This window comes from Lonchura striata, chromosome 4A, assembly GCF_050655825.1.
Source record: "Lonchura striata isolate lonStrDom1 chromosome 4A, ASM5065582v1, whole genome shotgun sequence".
NCBI lineage: Eukaryota > Metazoa > Chordata > Aves > Passeriformes > Estrildidae > Lonchura > Lonchura striata.
The window spans coordinates 6,857,556-6,874,997 of record NC_140742.1 but is presented as its reverse complement, the minus strand read 5'-3'; the positions used below and the strand labels follow the sequence as shown (position 1 = coordinate 6,874,997).

Sequence of the window (17,442 nt, the reverse complement as noted above, 5' to 3'; positions counted from 1 at the left end):
AACTCTGCTTGACTGTCCTTTTTATTATTATAATTTTGAAGTAGTTAAATACTTGAACTCATGCTTCCACCTGCTGCCTGTCTTCACAGAAGGGCAAGTGTGTGTTGCTGGGTTAATTCTTAATGAAAATATTTTAACTGGTTCTGCTCCTACAGGAATCTGCAAAGTAAAAGCTTTCTTTCTCATGTGAGGTGGGTTTCTGCTTTGTGCTGTACCACAGATGAGATGCCAGAGGCCTTGAAAGGAAACCATCATCTGTTCATAGCCATTATAGCAATTTATGTTTTCATCTTTTTATTTGGTTCTTTATTTGGGCTTGGACACATTCAAAGATGTAAGCCCTTAAGACTAAAGGATAAACTAGACAAAAGTAGATAGGTTTGCATTAAGAGGCTTTACTCATCCTCAGTGCAAAGGTCATTTTTATTTTAAAAATAGAAGCTTAAAATGTGGAATCAAACAGTTGAGTTGGATCTTCAGAGTTACATTTTTGTAGGAAGGTGTTCTGTAAGGAGGGTGCTTTGTGAAGTTGTTGGTTCCTGGCACATGGAATCATTGTGGTCTGACTCTACCCCTTTTGTGCTATTATTATTTCAGTTTTCCTTTGGAGGTTTTTGAGAAGTGTCTTTTTTGTTGTATATATGTAAAAAGGCCTGGGCCTTGCACCCTGGCTGTGTTGGCTCACATTTAGCAGTGGAAAAAGGTAATTAAGATTGCAGACACTTGTACCTTGTTCACCCTTGCATATTTTAGAACAGCTTGCCAGGAGGAACTGTGATTTGCAGCAGTGGTGCAACAATGATGTTTTGAACTTGCTGTGATCTAGAAAAGATGTATCTTAGTGCTGTCTCCTACAGTGTTCCCATAGCTCGGGCAGCTGGGATCCAGTGGGAAAAAGCACGTTCTGTACCGTGTGACCTGTGCTCTGGAGCTGCGTGCTTTTGGAGGGGGGAGCAGTACAACTCCAAGGGCCCTGTTAGAAGGGTCCAGATGGCTTCAGCCTTAGTGATTCTCTTATTTTGAATGCCTATATCCTTGATTTTATTTAATAACAGGCTAACAAAAACCCCCCACAAAATAAAACAAAAAACCCACAAACAAAACCTCCAAAAAACCCCAACCCCCTAAAAAAGCCCCCAAAAAACCAACCAATCAAAAAAAAAAAAATCAAATTTTAAGAGCAGCTGGTGCTGTTCTAAGTGTAGATTGTTACTTAAGTAATGCACTCTATAGATTGAATCTTGGAATTTTTTTACTTTCCTAAATTTTATCCTTACTGTGCACTTCTTAATAATGTAACTCTTGTGCTTTTGTACCTCCCAAAAACATAACAGGCAATAATGGAAAGGAATTTTTTTGCTTTGATTTTTTTCTGGCTAATTTCAGAACACTTGGAAAACATGTAGCAATCAATTTCAGCTGTAAAGCAGCATGTTTTAGGATCGAGGTTTTAAGAATGTGCCAAGAGATTAATTCTTGTAAAGAGACTGTTATTGTGCAGATCAGAATCTGTAGTTGCCCATAGACTTGTATTGATTTGTATATTCACTCTGCAAAACATTAAGAAAACAAACTTTCTTTTGGTGTAAGAACTGAGATTGACAAGGATCTCTGAAACTTGAACTGCTTATTGTCAAATAAGTAAACAAGTCTTGTTTTATGTTTAAATAGCTATTATTATTATTTTTATCGTTATGATATTCTGTCCTTGTGTATCTATGCAAATTTCAGCATAAGCAGCACTAGATTTATTGAATGTTATTCTAGACTAAAAAAACTTAACAGTTCAGAACGCCTTCATTTTACTTTTTAAAGATAAGGCAATTGTTGGTTTGTGTTCTTACAGATGCTTTTAAAGTCTTAAACGTGTGAAATAGTGTTTTAAAAAGTGAGACACTTGATAAGATGGATGTTGTCGAGCAATTAATTGGGCAGAAAACAAAGATCTACAGTGTGGTTAAGCTGGTGTTGCTATGCTCTGCTTCTAAGTGAGTATAATGCATTAGCACTGGTCTTCATAGCTTGTTAATGGTTCAGCCAGTGAGTCTTGATTAAAAAAAAAAAAAAGTTAAGCTCTGCTTTGTGGGAGAATGTGCATCTGTTGAGGCAGAACACTTGGTGCCTGTAGCTGCTGCCAGGGCTCCCGATGGTTCTCCCAGGCTGGGATGTGGTGGGACTGGAGGGCTGGATTAGGACCATGTGCCCTGTACTCAGAGGGCCTGGCCTGGGGGAGCTTTCTCTAATCAAAAGAGCTTAAGCACAGGTAGTTACTTTTGGTCCAGATGACTCTTGCATTCAAAAGAAATCCAACCTTGCCATCATCTGAAATAAAAATCTGGTCATGATCCCAAGGCCATCAGTGTATTTTTGGCTGTATGAGAGTGAAGTTATTTGCTGGGCTGGCTAGTTGATATTTCCATGAGTATATGAATTTAATGGTCATCTAAAGTATTCCTTTTCCTCAGCAGTGTGTTGAACAGCATTTCAGACATTAATTGAGGAAAGCTGGTGATTAGATGACTCCTTCTAGATTCTTGAGTTTTGAAGTGAATTTACAATACCTGTAGCACTTTGGTGTGCTGCTCTAGTTCTGTGATGTGCTTTTTGGAGGAAGGAGGAAAGAACGTGGCAGTTTGCAAAATAAACATGAATCATATTGTGTTTTTCCAGCTCTGGGCTGTAAAGCTAGAGTATCATCAGTAATGCTTTTCCACTTGATTGCAAAAAATGTGCAGAGAGGAGTCCCTTGTGCTGTGTAGTAGCGGCTACTCTGTAACCTCTTAGCTATTGCCTTTGTTCCTTGTGGCTTCTCCAGCCATGCTGAGTGTAGGAAGGGACCAGGAGAAGGACAGAGCTGGGGCTGACTGGTAGTGAGGGTAGATTTGGTAGGCTGAAAGAGCAACAGGCACTGTGAGTAGCTGAAAATCTTTGATTGAAACCTCCATGTTTCTGCAGTTGCCCTCTCTACAGTGTTTGGATAAGATGCACCTATAATGGTATTTCTGAAATGACTGCTATGCTGCTGAACAGGAGCATGGAGCCTCTTGTTATGCTTACTGTGCTAAGGCTGCAAACTGTGATTACTTCTGTGTTCCCTCTCCATTAAGCTGTTGTGTGAAATGTAGCTTGTTCTGGTTCAGCACTGTACTGAAATATCCTGGCTTCTCGAGTGTTCTTCAGAAATAGGTGCTTTATTAACTGGATAGTGTTTTTCTATTTAAATAAGAATGCTTTTTGGAACAGGGTGATACCATAATCTCTTTGGTATTTATACTTTCCTTTCTTCATGTGTTTCCTTTTTTCCTTGTACAAGAAAAAGTGCAGTGAGAGTAACTGTCAAAATGCATGAAACACTGTTGACCAAAAAGCTAAATCCAGAGATGGATTGAAGTAGGAGCAGCAGGTAATAAATAAAAAGGTAGTGTAGGATTTTTTCTTTCTTGCTTGGCATTGATTATTATCCCTTGGTTCCAAGCAGTTTCCAGCTTTGAGTTGTTCATACAGCTTCTGCATTTGGCATTCCTATAGGAGAAGGTGCTGCTTCTCTCTAAATGCTGATACTAACAAAAGACCCCAGTACACGTGTTGTAACTGGAGCTTAAGAACCTCTCTGCTTGTGTTTTGCAGGGGTGCTGTGCTCAAAGATTATTTGAGTTGTTCATGACATGAACATCTTGAATTCTTCTTGAAGGAAAAGCGTTTCTATGTTTTATTTAATGGTGAAGTCATTTTGAAAGGACAGTGAATTGCATGGTGTAGTTTGACTGAGCTTTCTTTGGATTTTTTTTGTTTTAAGGTTTCATGGAGAAATAGTTCTTTCTATAAAGATGAAATAGTTTTCTGTGTAGCTGACTGCCTATAATAAAAACTGGCACTTACATACTGTGCTAGAATGCAGTTAACATTCACTAACGTGCTTTAAAAAACCAACTGATTTGATCTGTCTTCAAAAATTATTTAGTTTGATGGGTGCAGGTACAGGAGAGTTCAGCTTAGAAATGTGCAATTGAAGGGGATCTCCTGGACATCTCACTTCACACTGCAGCCCTTCTTTGGAGTGCAAGGCCTGGATTGCTTTGAGGGGAAGTGAAGCTGGAGGGTGCTCTCCAGGCACTGAGTGGTGAGCCCAGCAGGGGCTCTAGTGTGGCTGGTGTGTCCCAGGGGAAAGCTGCTCTGCACTGTTTCCAGCTGTGTAGGGAAAAATAGTGTGGGTGAGGGCAGGAGAGATTCTGTGTTATCAAGGTACATGGTGTGTCCCAGAGAAAAAGGAACAATTGTGGTGCCTGGAGCTGGATGAAGATAGTGGGGTGTGCAAAGTGACAGCTTTCTGCTAAAAATCTGGTGTCAGACTGTATCAGCTATGTGGGATCAAAGGAATCCTCTACTTCAGTGTCTTCTTTTTTTTAAGACGTGTTTTTTTTTCCTAAAGATGTTTTAAAGCAGTTTATGCTTCTCTGGTCTCTGACACATTTTATGTATATTAAAACATCACAAAAGTTTATTTAACTGGAATTTAGATGCTTTTTAAAGAACTAAATTTTCAAAAAGTCCCCACTGGATTTAAAGAAGCACTTTTGATGGATGGTTTTCAGTCTGATTGTCCTACAAAAGCAGCAGAAATAACTTTAGAGGAAGAAACAATTAGCTTACTATTCACAATACTTAACACTCTGACCTGGTGCTCACTAGCTCTGATGTAAGGAGGACCAAGTGATGCTTCTGTAGACTCTTCACTGTACTTGACTACTCTGGGATTATGGAGGGAGTGGTTTAAACCTGTGAATGTGTTACCTGCTAAAATACTCCTCAGATGAGAACTGAGAAGGAGGGTCTTTGTTAGGCATGTCTCAGAGCAGATAGCAGTGTGCACCTGCTGGAGCAGGCAGTGAGCCCTGCTGCTCCCTGCACTCAGCACCACCCCAGTGAGGAGCTGAGTTCAGACCTGTGTGCCAGGGTCGTTCTGTGCTGGAGCTGGGCTGATCTCAGATATGAGAGGTGGGTGCTGTGCTGCTCTCCTGTGCCAAGAACAGAAAAGAATTGATCTTGGGAGTTTCTTTGCTATGGTCTGTTTAATGCTGTGCAGTGCCAGGACTGGTGTTACACAGAACAAACTAGAGAGTAGAAGTGCTGAAATAAGAAGAGTTCTGCAGCCAAAGGTACAGAAAACCTGAGAACTCTGTTGCCTCAAAAATGGCATTCATAAGTATTTGGAGTGGGGTCAATGTCTGTGTCTCTTAGAACTGTTTTTCTGCCCCATTTGCACAGACAAACATTTGCGAGGATGAAATTAGAAAATGATTAGTAGGTCATATGATTTTGAATTATTTTAGGAAAATTAAAAATGTTAAATAAAAATGTATTTGGTGTTCATAGTGTAGTCAGTACCTTTCTTCTCCTGTGTACTATTTTTAGCTAGCAAATCTTCGAATAACAGATCAAACACATGGGGGTGGTGTGGGCATTGGCTGCTCTGTACTGACAAGAAGCCTTACCCTGTCCTTCATGGGCAGGGGGCACATGGTACTAGCACCTCTCCCTCTCCCTGTTTGCTGAGTTTTATTGTGGCAGAACTGGGGTGACCAAGACTCTCTTGGCTTGCTAAAACTCCTATGCCAAAGCTGTCGATGCTCAGGCAGGGAAGCTCAAGGCAGCATAGGAGGTTATTCCCTGCTGCAGAACCCGCTGAGCAGTGCTGGGTTCAGGAGATTACAAAGAGATGGAGATAATTCGGCATTTGGGAAGCAGCCCCGTGAATGATAGGGTGTAAAAAGAATAATTCAATTCTGTACAAAAGAAACACTTGACTTTGCTTGACTTTGGCTCAGACATGAGTAGGGCTGAGTTGTGATCATGTGTACAGTCACCAGTGAACAGAAAGGTAGTTTAAAAATGAGTAATTCTGTTGATTTGGGAGGCAAAGTGCTCTGCTGGTTTCTCTGTCTTCCTGTGGTACTTGGAAATTCCATAGCAGCGGTGGTTTCAGATTTCAACAGCTGATTTTTTTTTTCTTGCCTTTTTTCCAAGTGATTGCCACTGACAAGCTAGGATGCCACAGACATGTTATCTTCAAGGTAGTCTCTTTTCCTAAGATGGGTGCAGTTAATAATAGCTTGAATTATTGAGATACTTTGAACAAGTTGTAATATCTAAAATGCAGTTGTTCTTTCTAGATTAGCAGAATTATTAAAAATGTGTATGTTTGACTAACTATTGAGTATGTACTGTAACACAGGCTGTTGTGATTGGCATGCAGGATTGCAAATTGTCTTCTTGGAAGATTATTTTTAGTAATGTTGCAATTTTAGAATTAGATTTGAAAGCAATCCAGTGAACAATAAACTGTGCAGTTCAGTCTTATGGCATTGCTTATTATAAGCTCTGAAGGTAAATACTTGCAGCCTCCAAAGCACCATGTCCCTGGACTTCCTGAAGGTGGTGAAACTGGGAACTGCTTTGGACCTGGAATTCTTGTGCTCTAATGCCCAGCCTTTGGCTCTGCCTCTTTTTTTTTTTTACAAGCTGACAAAACTGTGCCAAGAAATAGTTGGAAGGAATAAAAGAAAAAAAGCACAGCATCAATCAAAGCCAGAACAAACCAACAATGAACCATTAAAAAAATTCAGTAAGACCAGTAAACCTGACAGATAATCCAGTGTAGCTGAGATTTCAAGATCTGTGTTACGTATATTCAAAACTTGGTACTGTTTTACTTGTATATTGATATTGCCCCCTTTTATGTGATAAAGGTGGAGTGGTTTCTTTTTGTTTTTTTAACTCCTACAGAATGTTAAGCTTTTCTTTCTAGTCTCTTGCAAATAAAATCTTCTGTTTCTCCTAAATCTTGAAGGTCTTTTTAAGCTACTGACTCTGACCAAGTTTTTCTTTTGCTGCTCAACTCTGTTATTTTGATGTTCAGTTAGTCCTGATTCTGCTTGGTCTAAATAAAATCTCTTTTTCTTCACTGTATTTTTCACCTTGGTGTTTGAATTCTCATTAATGTGGGGCTTTCTCCTGCTGAAATAAGTTGTTTTGACCTTACCTGCTTCTTGAAGCAGCTGAAATACTTCTGTAGCTGAGTGGTGAAATATAAGCAGGGCTCGGATTTGTCTGAAAACTAAGTTACCAGAGAAAAATGTTACTTTTTAAGTATGTTATTTCTTGTCAGCATGATTTGCTTGCCAAGGCTGAAGCCAGGCACTGGAGGGTGGTGTGATGCTTCCAAATCTCTGGGTGGTTTGTAGGATGGTATCCAGAGCTTGCAGAAGGCCAAATGACAGTGCATTTTTGTCTGTTGTTGGCATAAGCAAAGGGTGAGATTTTTGATTTTAGTACTTGTTTTTTCCTAGCTATCTTTGAAAGTCTTCTGGTATGTGTTTAGAGTCTAAAATTATTTGTTCATATAAATTATCAAAGGAAAGGTCAGTAATATACTGGCAAGGTAAAGGCAGCTCAGATGGCTATTAATAAATTCTGGACATAAAAGTGACTAAGTCGGAATGTAATATTGAAGATTAGAAGCAAATACTCTCACTGTTCAAATTGGTTCATAAACAGCTGAAATAACTATTATTCAGTTCTGACTTTTTAGTTACTGACCTGTAGTAGAGGATTAGTAGTTTTGTGGAATATGTTTGAATTTGGTCCTTCAAAGGTTGTGGGGTTTTGGTCAGGTTTTTTTTGGTCATTAGTGTTTCTCCTGGCAAATAAAGTCAGTGGGTTTTTTTGTAAGCAGTGTTAGTGGTAGTATTTTGATTTTAGGAAGGATTATTATTTAATCACTTCAATGTGAACTCATTGTGCATCTGCTTGGTGTTGGGTACTTGACTCTGTTTTGCCCTAAGAATGTTCCTACTGTATATGTGGAAAGGAGAATATACAGACTTCTATGGAGCTGGCGTTTCTGTCCCTGAAATACATATTTCATTATATACATTGGCTTGAGTATTTCTGGAGAAAAACATTTTACAGAAGTAGACTTGTCATTGATTTAAGTGTTTTTGATTAAAGAATCTTTTTTTTAGGATAAGGTAGCAAATGGAGTACATTAACTAATCAGTTTTTTAGTTAGAGCTGGATATGGAAATCTTGCATTTGCTGTTCTTATTATGAGAAGTTCTTCCATTTTACTCTGTTTATTTCAAAGGTACAGTTCTCCTTGGCTTTATCTTTAAAGATCCTGTGAGAGCTGTAAGATAAAAAATAGTTTCCTTGGACAGCCAACCATTGGTGATCAGCTGCTCCTTGTACCTTCAGCTTCCCTACTTCTGCCTGGGGAAATGGTACATGTTTTATTTTGCAGAGAGTTGACCACACTGCAGCAAGATCAAACAGAGAGCTGGAAGCTGAGCAAACATTTTCACAACGGGAAAATAGCAGAATCTCCAAATACCAGTGAAGAAGACTCTTACTGTTTATTTTATAAAGAATACTCTTAAATTCATTGGAGTTCAAATCAAGAAATGTAGACTGAGAATAATGTTTCTTTTGTTCCCCCATGTGCTTTAGAAACAACTTGAGGCAAATGGTTTTTGCTGGAAAACACTTTCTGAACTCCAGCCTGGCTGTTCCCAAGAACACTGATGGGTGTTTTTGCCAGACAAAAGGGAGCAGTCTCACCTACATTTATGGGTCTGTGGAATTCAGACAAAACAATTTTGGTAACTATTCACTTTAAAATTGTTTAAGAGAAGCTTTTTTAGGATAAGGCAAATCATCTTGTTGGGTTTGGTGCTATTTCACTCTGAAAAAATACTGTGAACCAAGTCACTTTTACTCTAATAAAACAGTGACTCTATGCTTGCATTTCATTTTTGCCTTGAGCTGACCACAGGTGTGGGAGGTTGCTGTGGCTCTGCTGATGAGATGCTATATTTTGAGTTATGCTTGTGTGTGAGTGTTGGTGTTTTATTGAGAATTACCTGGTTCTTTTGAGCTGCCAGGGCAGTTTAATCATAAAGCTGAACTAGTCCTGGTGAAAGTCTGTTCTGTCTTTGTCCCATTGCAGAGTTTTCTTACTTGCATCCCTTGCATTAATCTCAAGCTTGAAGAACTGGTTAAGGGAGCGAAACTTGACCAAAATACTTTTGTTGTATCATCTTATGATAATTCTCCTTTCTGAAAAGAAATCCACCCAGCTTAGGCTTGTCAACTCAACAAAAGTATTGATCATCACATGTCCTTTCTACTTAATTCTAATATCTTTTACAGTTCTGAACATGTCTATCTTAAGACCATTTACAGAGCCCTCAGTGTGTACTAAAGGTTGGCAATGGGATAGAGCTGCTTAAAAAAAGCACAGGAAAATCCTGTCCTCTTGTGTTCTTGCACAACTTGGCACAGCCAGCAGGTTGCACAGGGAGGAGAACCTACTTCACCTGGAGGATATGTTGCTCAGAGGTGTCCCAGCAGAAGTCAGGCTGTCTGAAATGATGCTCTCCATGTCTGCGTAGCTGGGATTCCTGGAGGAGCATGGGGAATGTCTCTGGTGCCAGATGCTAGCGAGCCTGGGTGAATAACTGCTTGCTTGCTTGCTGCAGGAGTGGCTTGGAGAGTATGGTGTGAAAGCAAGGCTGAGAGTTACAGGAATATCCAGGACTCTCAGGCTTTTAGCTGAGGCATCTGTAAATCCTGTACCAATTCCCTGTGAGCTGGTTTTCTAAAATAGCTTCCCAACTGTGCAGCAAACCACTTTTAAGGGAAGGGAATGTGAATCACACCTGTTGGGCCTGCTTACCAGAGGGTCCAGAGTGTTTGGTTGGACTGATCCACCCTCATCACTTGTTGTTCCTTTGATCCCTAGGCTTTGTCAGCAGTAATTTTTTTAAAGACCTCCAAATTTTTAAGCTGTTACCCTGAGACATTAAACAGTGATTTGATTCTTAATAGGGTGTTTGCAGCCACTCCTTTCTTTTCTTCCCTTTAATTTATGGAAGAAAGGATAAAAAGGAAATGGGTATGTGCCAGAAGAGGCAGTGACATTATGGTGCTTTTATCTTGGTTTTACCTTTGCAGTTACTTTGGCAGTTGCATTTCTGATTTCCAAACTTGGCAGTTTCTCCTAAAAAAATATTTACATGCTAAATCCAAATACTTCTGTTAACAGCGTCATCTCTACAGCAATTTTCATGGTAATGCAAAGTTTTTCCAGTGCTTGGCAGTGTGTGTGTTTCTTGAGTCTCCCATTGTATGTGTGACCATGTTTCACATCAAGTTGTGCATACCTGGATTAGGTGTGTGCAGCATGTAAATGGTGCAGTGCATCCGTTAATCAGGAATATAATTAATTTTTGTTGGGAAGAGAGATAAATGCCAACTTGCGGTTGATTGCAGTTTGCTACTAGAATAACTAATAAGCTTTTTTTGTTTTATGTAACAGGCTGGATGGAAGGAAAACCACGCAACATTCATGAATGAACTGAAAAACCTTCAGGCTTCAGGACTAACAACACTTGGTCAGGCACTCAGGTCATCGTTTGACTTGTTAAATCTCAATAGATTAGTGTCTGGAATAGACAACTATGGACAGGTAACAAATCTATCTATAGTCTTCTGCCTTTTGTATTTCTGTGTTTTCTTAAGTTACAGTTGGTGAGGGATTTTGGTGGTTCAAGTTCCTTTTTGCATTTAACTTTTTTTAATGTTGAATAGCTCTGTGTAAGAGCTTGAACTGGGAACTAATTTTTTTCTTATGGCTATGAAAAGACCCTGGAAAATGCTGGCATTTTCTTCATTACTGGAGTACAAAGAAGCAGAGTATAAATGCCCAAACTGTAGACTCACAGGAGTAGCCCATCTTGTGTAGTTCCGTGTGGTTCCACACTTACTAAAAAAAATTACAGGATTATTTTGAAAGATTGCTTATCTTACTGTTTATTTTATAATGACAAAAATACAAGTCTCTCAGCCTGTGTGTTAAGGTTGCTCTTTGCATTCTTGTGCTTTTTTTGTAGGGAAGGAATCCGTTCTTTTTGGAGCCATCTATTTTGATTACCATAACAGATGGAAACAAACTGACAAATACAGCTGGAGTCCAAGAGGAGGTAAATGTGCATTAAGTTCTTTCAAGTTATGATTGTGCAGGTTGGTTCTATGCTGCTGAGTATTAATCAGTTTTTTCCTGCTAATTGTACTTCTTCATCGTTGACCTGTTTTTATAGAGAATAGAAACCAGCTATTCTGTCATTGCCAAGCCCCTAAATTCATAGTCTGTAAGGGTTTTGAGATGAGAACTTGAGATAAATTAGTGGGTTGGAGAGAAAAGGGGTCTTTTACAGATAAATGAATTAATTTGGATGTGATGTTTTTAGCTGGTTTGTCAAATACTATAAAATGTTCTTAAATCTTTTTTTACCAGCTTCATCTTCCATTGAATTCTCCTTTGCCTGGAAGTGAACTAACCAAAGAACCATTCCGTTGGGATCAAAGGCTGTTTGCTCTGGTACTGCGTTTGCCAGGAGCTGCATCTGCAGAGCCAGAGCAGCTTGGGAGTGTGCCTACTGATGAATCTGCTATCACACAGATGTGTGAGGTTACAGGAGGTAACTGGATGCTTTTTTGCTTTGCTTCACATTTGGCATTTGCCTTGAAATACTTATTTTCCTTTAATTCACCTTCACCTCTTCCTGTTTGTCTGAATTACTCTGTGTCCATGTGAATCCATGTGGTGCTTTCTTGGATTCCAGTAGCATAGGAGAACTTTAAAATAAAGCAATATTCCTATTTCAAGTGTAGATGTGAGAGCATTTTCTAAAATGCAGTAGGAGGTTTTGGAAAATTTCTTTGGTTATTCTGGAGGTTGGCTTTGCTCATCATGAGTTTTTTTTTAAATTTTTTTTTTTTTTAAGTGTTGAATTGAGCAGGACTGCTATTAGTGAGATGTTAATTCTGCTTCAGGGCTGATAAGCTAAATTTAATCTTTAAAAAATTAATTCTGGAGCCTATTGCTTGATATGTTGATTAGAATTTTTTTTAAATTGGTGCTTGGAGAAATTGTTGTGTGGGAGGAGGAGGTTTGAGTAGACAAAAGCAGATTACATAGTCTTGGTGAAATCAGGCCTTCCTAAGGGCCTCTATAAACTTGGCCTTGGTCCAGCCTGATGAAGCCTTAATGGTCTCTTTTTAGTAACAAAATCTCAGCAGGCTGTGGGGGTTTTGGTTCTTTTTGGTTGTATTGGATTTGTAAAGTACTTTGCCTTTTACATAAACTTGTACATAGTTTGTTATTATTTTGGAGAAAATTACAAGCCTTGGCAGCATGACTTAGGTAATAAAACTTCTCCTTAAATAAGATTACTCAAAATTTGCTTTTCTGTTTCCCCATGTAATTTCTCTCTTGCATAGGTCGTTCGTACTGCGTTCGGACACAAAGAATGTTGAATCAGTGTTTAGAATCTTTAGTTCAAAAAGTCCAAAGTGGAGTTGTTATTAACTTTGAGAAGTCAGGACCAGACCCAGCTCCTATTGGAGAAGGTACAGTGATTGTTGTTTTTTTTTTCCCTGCTCCTAATGTTCAAGACAAAATATTTTGTTTGTGTGTAGATGTCCTTAAGTGTTTTCCATGTTCTTCCTGCCAGCTTTTTCCTATAGTGAACAGGATACACCTTTTACAAATGTTAGTTTGATCCTTGCTAAGTTCAATGATACCATATGTCTGCACATGCTTATATGGATCATCTACTGCTGGCTGGCTCTGTGTCACTCCTCTTTTTGGATGGCTGAGGAAAGTGAATGTTTGCAGGAAGCATTTAAGTTTGAATTACAGTGTTGTCAGGACTGCACTTAAAATAATTAAATCTAGCAGTAGTGTATTTAAACACTTCAACATCTCTAAAGCAATCTCTGCTTAATTTTCTGTAGATTTTCATTCTGCTAAATGATCACAGATCAGTGAGATGCAGGTGAATGTTCTCAGCTGTGAGTGAAAAACTGCAAAGAACAAAGAATTACTTTGCTCCCTGTTAGTCTGGTGTATAAGAGGAAAAGAGGATAGTGCACTCCAAATGTGAAGCAGTTCTTCAGATTTGGAGAAGTTCATGGCTTAAAGGGAGAGGGCTGAGTAGTTCCAGTTTAGGAAGTTAGGATCCTGGAATATCTGAAAATAGAATAGCTTTTAGCATCACCTGAATATTCTGGCAAAGCCAGCTTTATTCCTGCTTTCATTCTAGAATCAGCTTTTTCTATGTTTGTTTTCTCCTTTTGCTTATTTAAAGAAGGCTTTCTTGTAATGCTGTGGTGGACAGCACAGCACCAAATTCCCAAATGTCTCTGGTGGCCCAAATGTTCTGTCCTATGTGGCAGAATGACTGGTGAAATGTGGGGATTTTGTTACCTTCATTTCTGTCACATTTGAATGGTGATGGACTGTGGATATGAATGTATAAAAATGCCAAGACTTTTCATCTCTATGGGAATTGAGAAAGTCCTAAACTAGAGAGAAATACTATAGGATTTTCCCAAGTTGTAAAAATCACTGTTTTTATAATGCAGAGAAACAAAACTGATGTTTCACAGAAACATAGTTTCCACAGTATTACTGACTAATTCTCTAAAGCAAGGAAAACTATTAATGTAAAATCTTTTTAAAACACTGAAGATTGGTTAAGTGGGTGATCTCTGCTGTGCTGTTTGCTTTGAAGAGCAGTCTTTGAAAACTACTGGTTACATCTATCGTGCTACAAAGTTCTTTATCCTCAGTATGCAGGAGTTCTGTGCTGTTGGGCTGGCAGGCAAGGCTGGCCTTTGCAGCAGGCTGTGGGGTTTAGGTGATCTGTGAATTGTTATAATTAAAAATATGGCAAAAACTGCCTCCTGCAAGATGGATCCAACTTCTCCAAGAAACTTTGCTCCTCTTTGAGTTTCCATGTGTGGCAGCATCAGTCAGTGAGCGCTGCAGCCCATGTAGAAATGCAAATGCCAATTCTCAGCCTCTCCAGGTGCAGCAGAACCAGCAGCAGTAGCTTGGTGCTGCCTGTGGGAGCTGTGTCAGACACTGAGCTTAGGCAAATACATTTTCCATAGCATGTGAGTATGCCTTGCTGCACTCACTGTGTAATGGCTGTGCCACAGGAGCAGAAGGGAGATCAGGGCAAATACTGGAATTGTTTCTCAGATGATTCTGTGATACACCTGGATGCATAGGTTATTTCAGCCTCTGATATAAAGATCTGTATGTCTTTGGAATAAGAGTAATGAAATGCATTACTGGCTGCTAATACAGAAATTTTGCTAGCAGACAAATGCATGCATGTAGCTTTTCATTTTCTTTTTGTTATTTTGCTTTGTTTAAATTTTAGATGGACTTGTTGATTCATCCAGGCCCATCAATTCATTTGCTTCTCAGCCGTGGCATAGTTGTCATAAACTCATTTATGTACGGCCTAACCCTAAAACGGGTGTTCCTGTGGGACATTGGCCAATCCCAGAATCTTTTTGGCCTGATCAGAATTCACCAACACTGGTAAGTAAAATAAGAACTGAAAAAAAGGATTCTATACTAATAGTTGAACAGACTGAAAATAGATAATGGATAGAATAGTTTTTACTATCTATTTATAATATGATGTGACTTTGCTTTAAAGGGTTAAAACTGTTTTTGACAGAATAGTATAACCTAATGTGGCTACTTTTAACATGTGACATTTCTTGTATCCAGAAAGTTCACTTCAGTGTATATGGTTAGTTAATTTGCTGAAAGATTTTAGAAGGTTAAAAAATAGAACTGTAAGTTACTTCATGTAGCACAAATCATAGTGAGCCTAATTAAATTTTAATCAAAGCTTTATAAAATTCATTAACATGGAAAAAAATGAGTATTTGTTTTTGAAAGAAGATCAACCATGGGTTTTTTTTCCTTAGTATTACTTCATGTGGAGACTCTTTCACTAGCAGGAAGAATTAAAACTGAAAGAGAAGAGCTACTCCCTGCAGAAAATGAGGAGAAAACCAGTATTAATTTCTCCTTTTCTTACTGAACTGATCATACATTTGGCATGCCTTATTAGCTTTTCGAAACATCTCTTTTGTTTGGCATGTTCTGTTCCTGCACTTTGCAAGTGCACAAGGTACTCTCTGTCCATTCTCCTTGCACCCACCTCCTGATTAAAGAGGGAAAAAAAAAGAAAGATTTCTTTGAGAGTTCTTTGAGAGATTCTTTGTGAATTGAGTGCCCTCTCCCATCTCTTTTTCTGTGGACTTCAAGCTAGGAAGAAGAGTTGAAGTCTCCTTTAAGCCTGTCTGTGTTGTAGCTCAATTGACATGAAGGCTTTTAAATATAAAGATAAATAGTGGCATATTAACCTTATTTTTCTCTTGGTGGGAAATTGGTTTTTCTCAATTAGAGAAATATTTAGTTTATATTCTGTTATGGGAGCTTGTGTTTTATTATCTTCAAAGGAATACTGTGTTTTAAGACTTACAGGATGGTGAAATACCCTCTTATGGATGTTTTTAACAGAATCGATGTGTTTGCCATAAATATGTGAAAACTGATACCCTTTTCCTCCCTTTCAGCCTCCACGCACAGCTCACCCTGTGGTGAGGTTCTCCTGTGTGGATTGTGAGCCCATGGTCATAGACAAACTTCCTTTTGACAAGTATGAGCTTGAGCCTTCACCCCTCACCCAGTACATCTTGGAACGAAAGTCTCCCCATACCTGCTGGCAGGTACTTGCCCTTTTTTTGATTCTAGAAATGTAATGGATAATCTGAGGTACTTCAGTCTTTGCAAGCTTGGAGAATTGGGGCCTGGTTCAAGCTCTGCAACAGATGAGAAGAAACATGTCAAGGTTTCACTTACCTCCTTTCTAAGAGAATTATCAGGAGTCAGAATTGAGTGTTCCTTCCACAGGCTTTGTAATCTCATTTAATTCTTTTTCTAGGTCCATCTCATTTTGCTAAGAAATATGCCTCCCAGGTTCCATTTTTTGCTAAATCGAAAATCTCTGCAGGGTTCCATTTGCTTACAGGGAAAAACCCAGTACTAGTTTCCATTATGTTACCTAATGAACAGCTGCAAATCATTTTCACTAGATGGTCGAGGCTGCTAATGGGAATTGAATGGAAGCTGTTGATCCTATTGACTAGATTGGCCTTGAAGAGGTTGAAGTTCTGTTGCTGAAATATTTGTCATGTGATACTTTTGTAATTTTTTTATAAGTTTCTGTGTCCTCTCTAAAATCAAGATCCCTTCTTGGTGGTGTTCTTTCAGATATTAGCCTAATGTGTACACCAGGAGTATGGTCAAGTAGGATAGTTTAGCTGGGAAGGTGAATTTGCGGGTGTCTCTGTTTTTGTATCTCTAATAAATACTACAACTTAGTTGAAAATATGACATGCATATTCAGAAGGAAAATTAGAGTTACTTAAAAAAAACTAGTTTCAAAAATGTCCTTTATAATCTGTTAGGGACATTGTTTGCCTGAGTTACTAAAATAACTCTGCTGTTTTTCAAAAACTGCTTTTCTCCTCCCAGCTACGCATCAAACCCTTACAAATCAGAGAAATAGGCTCATTGTCATAGAAACCATGCAACAAACCCAGTTTCTTATGCCCTGAAAAAACAGAGGAAAACCACTTGCTATTTGCTCCAAGGTTTATTTTTTTCTAGGAAAACTATTTTTGACTTAGATGTGGGTTTTTTTGCTTGCCTCAGTCAAGAACATCTACCATTTTTATCCTATTGAAATATTGCTTACATGTATTGCTTTTCAGAGTTAAAACCCTCATATATGTGCACTTAAAAAAATGAAGTCAGTTTTAAGAATGTTTGCACTGGGCACAATTAAGACATTTCTTGAGTGGTTGTTTGTTTTGTTTAATTTCTGTGCTTAAAAATGTTTTGCATTTCTTTTCATCATTGCTGTAAACATTAGTTGTACTATTTTTGAGTCAGAAGACTAATTTCAAATAGCTTGTTTATTTAACATTCCTTCAACAGATGTCCCTAACCTGGTTTAAATAATATCAAAAACTCTTCAGGGCATCACTTCACAGTAGTTTCACTAGAGCAGTAAAGATTACTCTGTGAAGAGCATTTCCACACTCACTGGGTGTACACTAAATGTTGCATGTCTCAGTTTGGTAACTGGGGAATGTAAGTCCTCATTCATCCTGATATGTTCAGATTTGCCTTTGCTTGATAATACTGTCTTAATGCAGTTGGATTCGGATTGATTTGAATTTTTAAATGCCCCATTGCTTACTATTCCTCACATTCTTCATTCTAATACAGTGCTCTCTCTTATTCTTTGTCAGGTATTTGTGAGTAGCAGTGGAAAATACAGCGAACTCGGCCACCCGTTTGGGTATTTAAAAGCAAGCACTACTTTAACCTGTGTAAACCTCTTTGTGATGCCTTACAACTACCCTGTTTTACTTCCATTGTTAGGTAGGTAACACATCTGCATTGGACTGCCAGTGCAGCTGCTCCAGAGTAAAAGCAAAACA

At 38.6% G+C, this 17,442-nt stretch overlaps 1 protein-coding gene across 4 annotated transcripts in view; it reads left to right on the top strand.

Annotated features, from left to right (window-relative positions):
* The window catches only part of LOC110480499 (integrator complex subunit 6-like), a 39,456-nt gene that overhangs the window by 7,799 nt on the left and 14,215 nt on the right, over nucleotides 1–17,442 (top strand). For 3 of the 4 annotated variants that reach the window (XR_014952387.1, XM_021548484.4, XM_021548485.4), the window contains exons 3-9: nucleotides 10,376–10,525; nucleotides 10,950–11,039; nucleotides 11,354–11,537; nucleotides 12,340–12,468; nucleotides 14,292–14,455; nucleotides 15,508–15,660; nucleotides 17,251–17,383. Coding sequence is in view for 3 of the 4 variants with exons in the window: in XM_021548484.4 (XP_021404159.2) it covers nucleotides 10,376–10,525; nucleotides 10,950–11,039; nucleotides 11,354–11,537; nucleotides 12,340–12,468; nucleotides 14,292–14,455; nucleotides 15,508–15,660; nucleotides 17,251–17,383 (1,003 nt within the window). In the remaining variant the exon portion in view is untranslated. Of the gene's footprint in view, nucleotides 1–8,442; nucleotides 8,658–10,375; nucleotides 10,526–10,949; nucleotides 11,040–11,353; nucleotides 11,538–12,339; nucleotides 12,469–14,291; nucleotides 14,456–15,507; nucleotides 15,661–17,250; nucleotides 17,384–17,442 lie in introns of those variants that run through there. The other variant, XM_085570420.1, reaches the window with a different exon arrangement.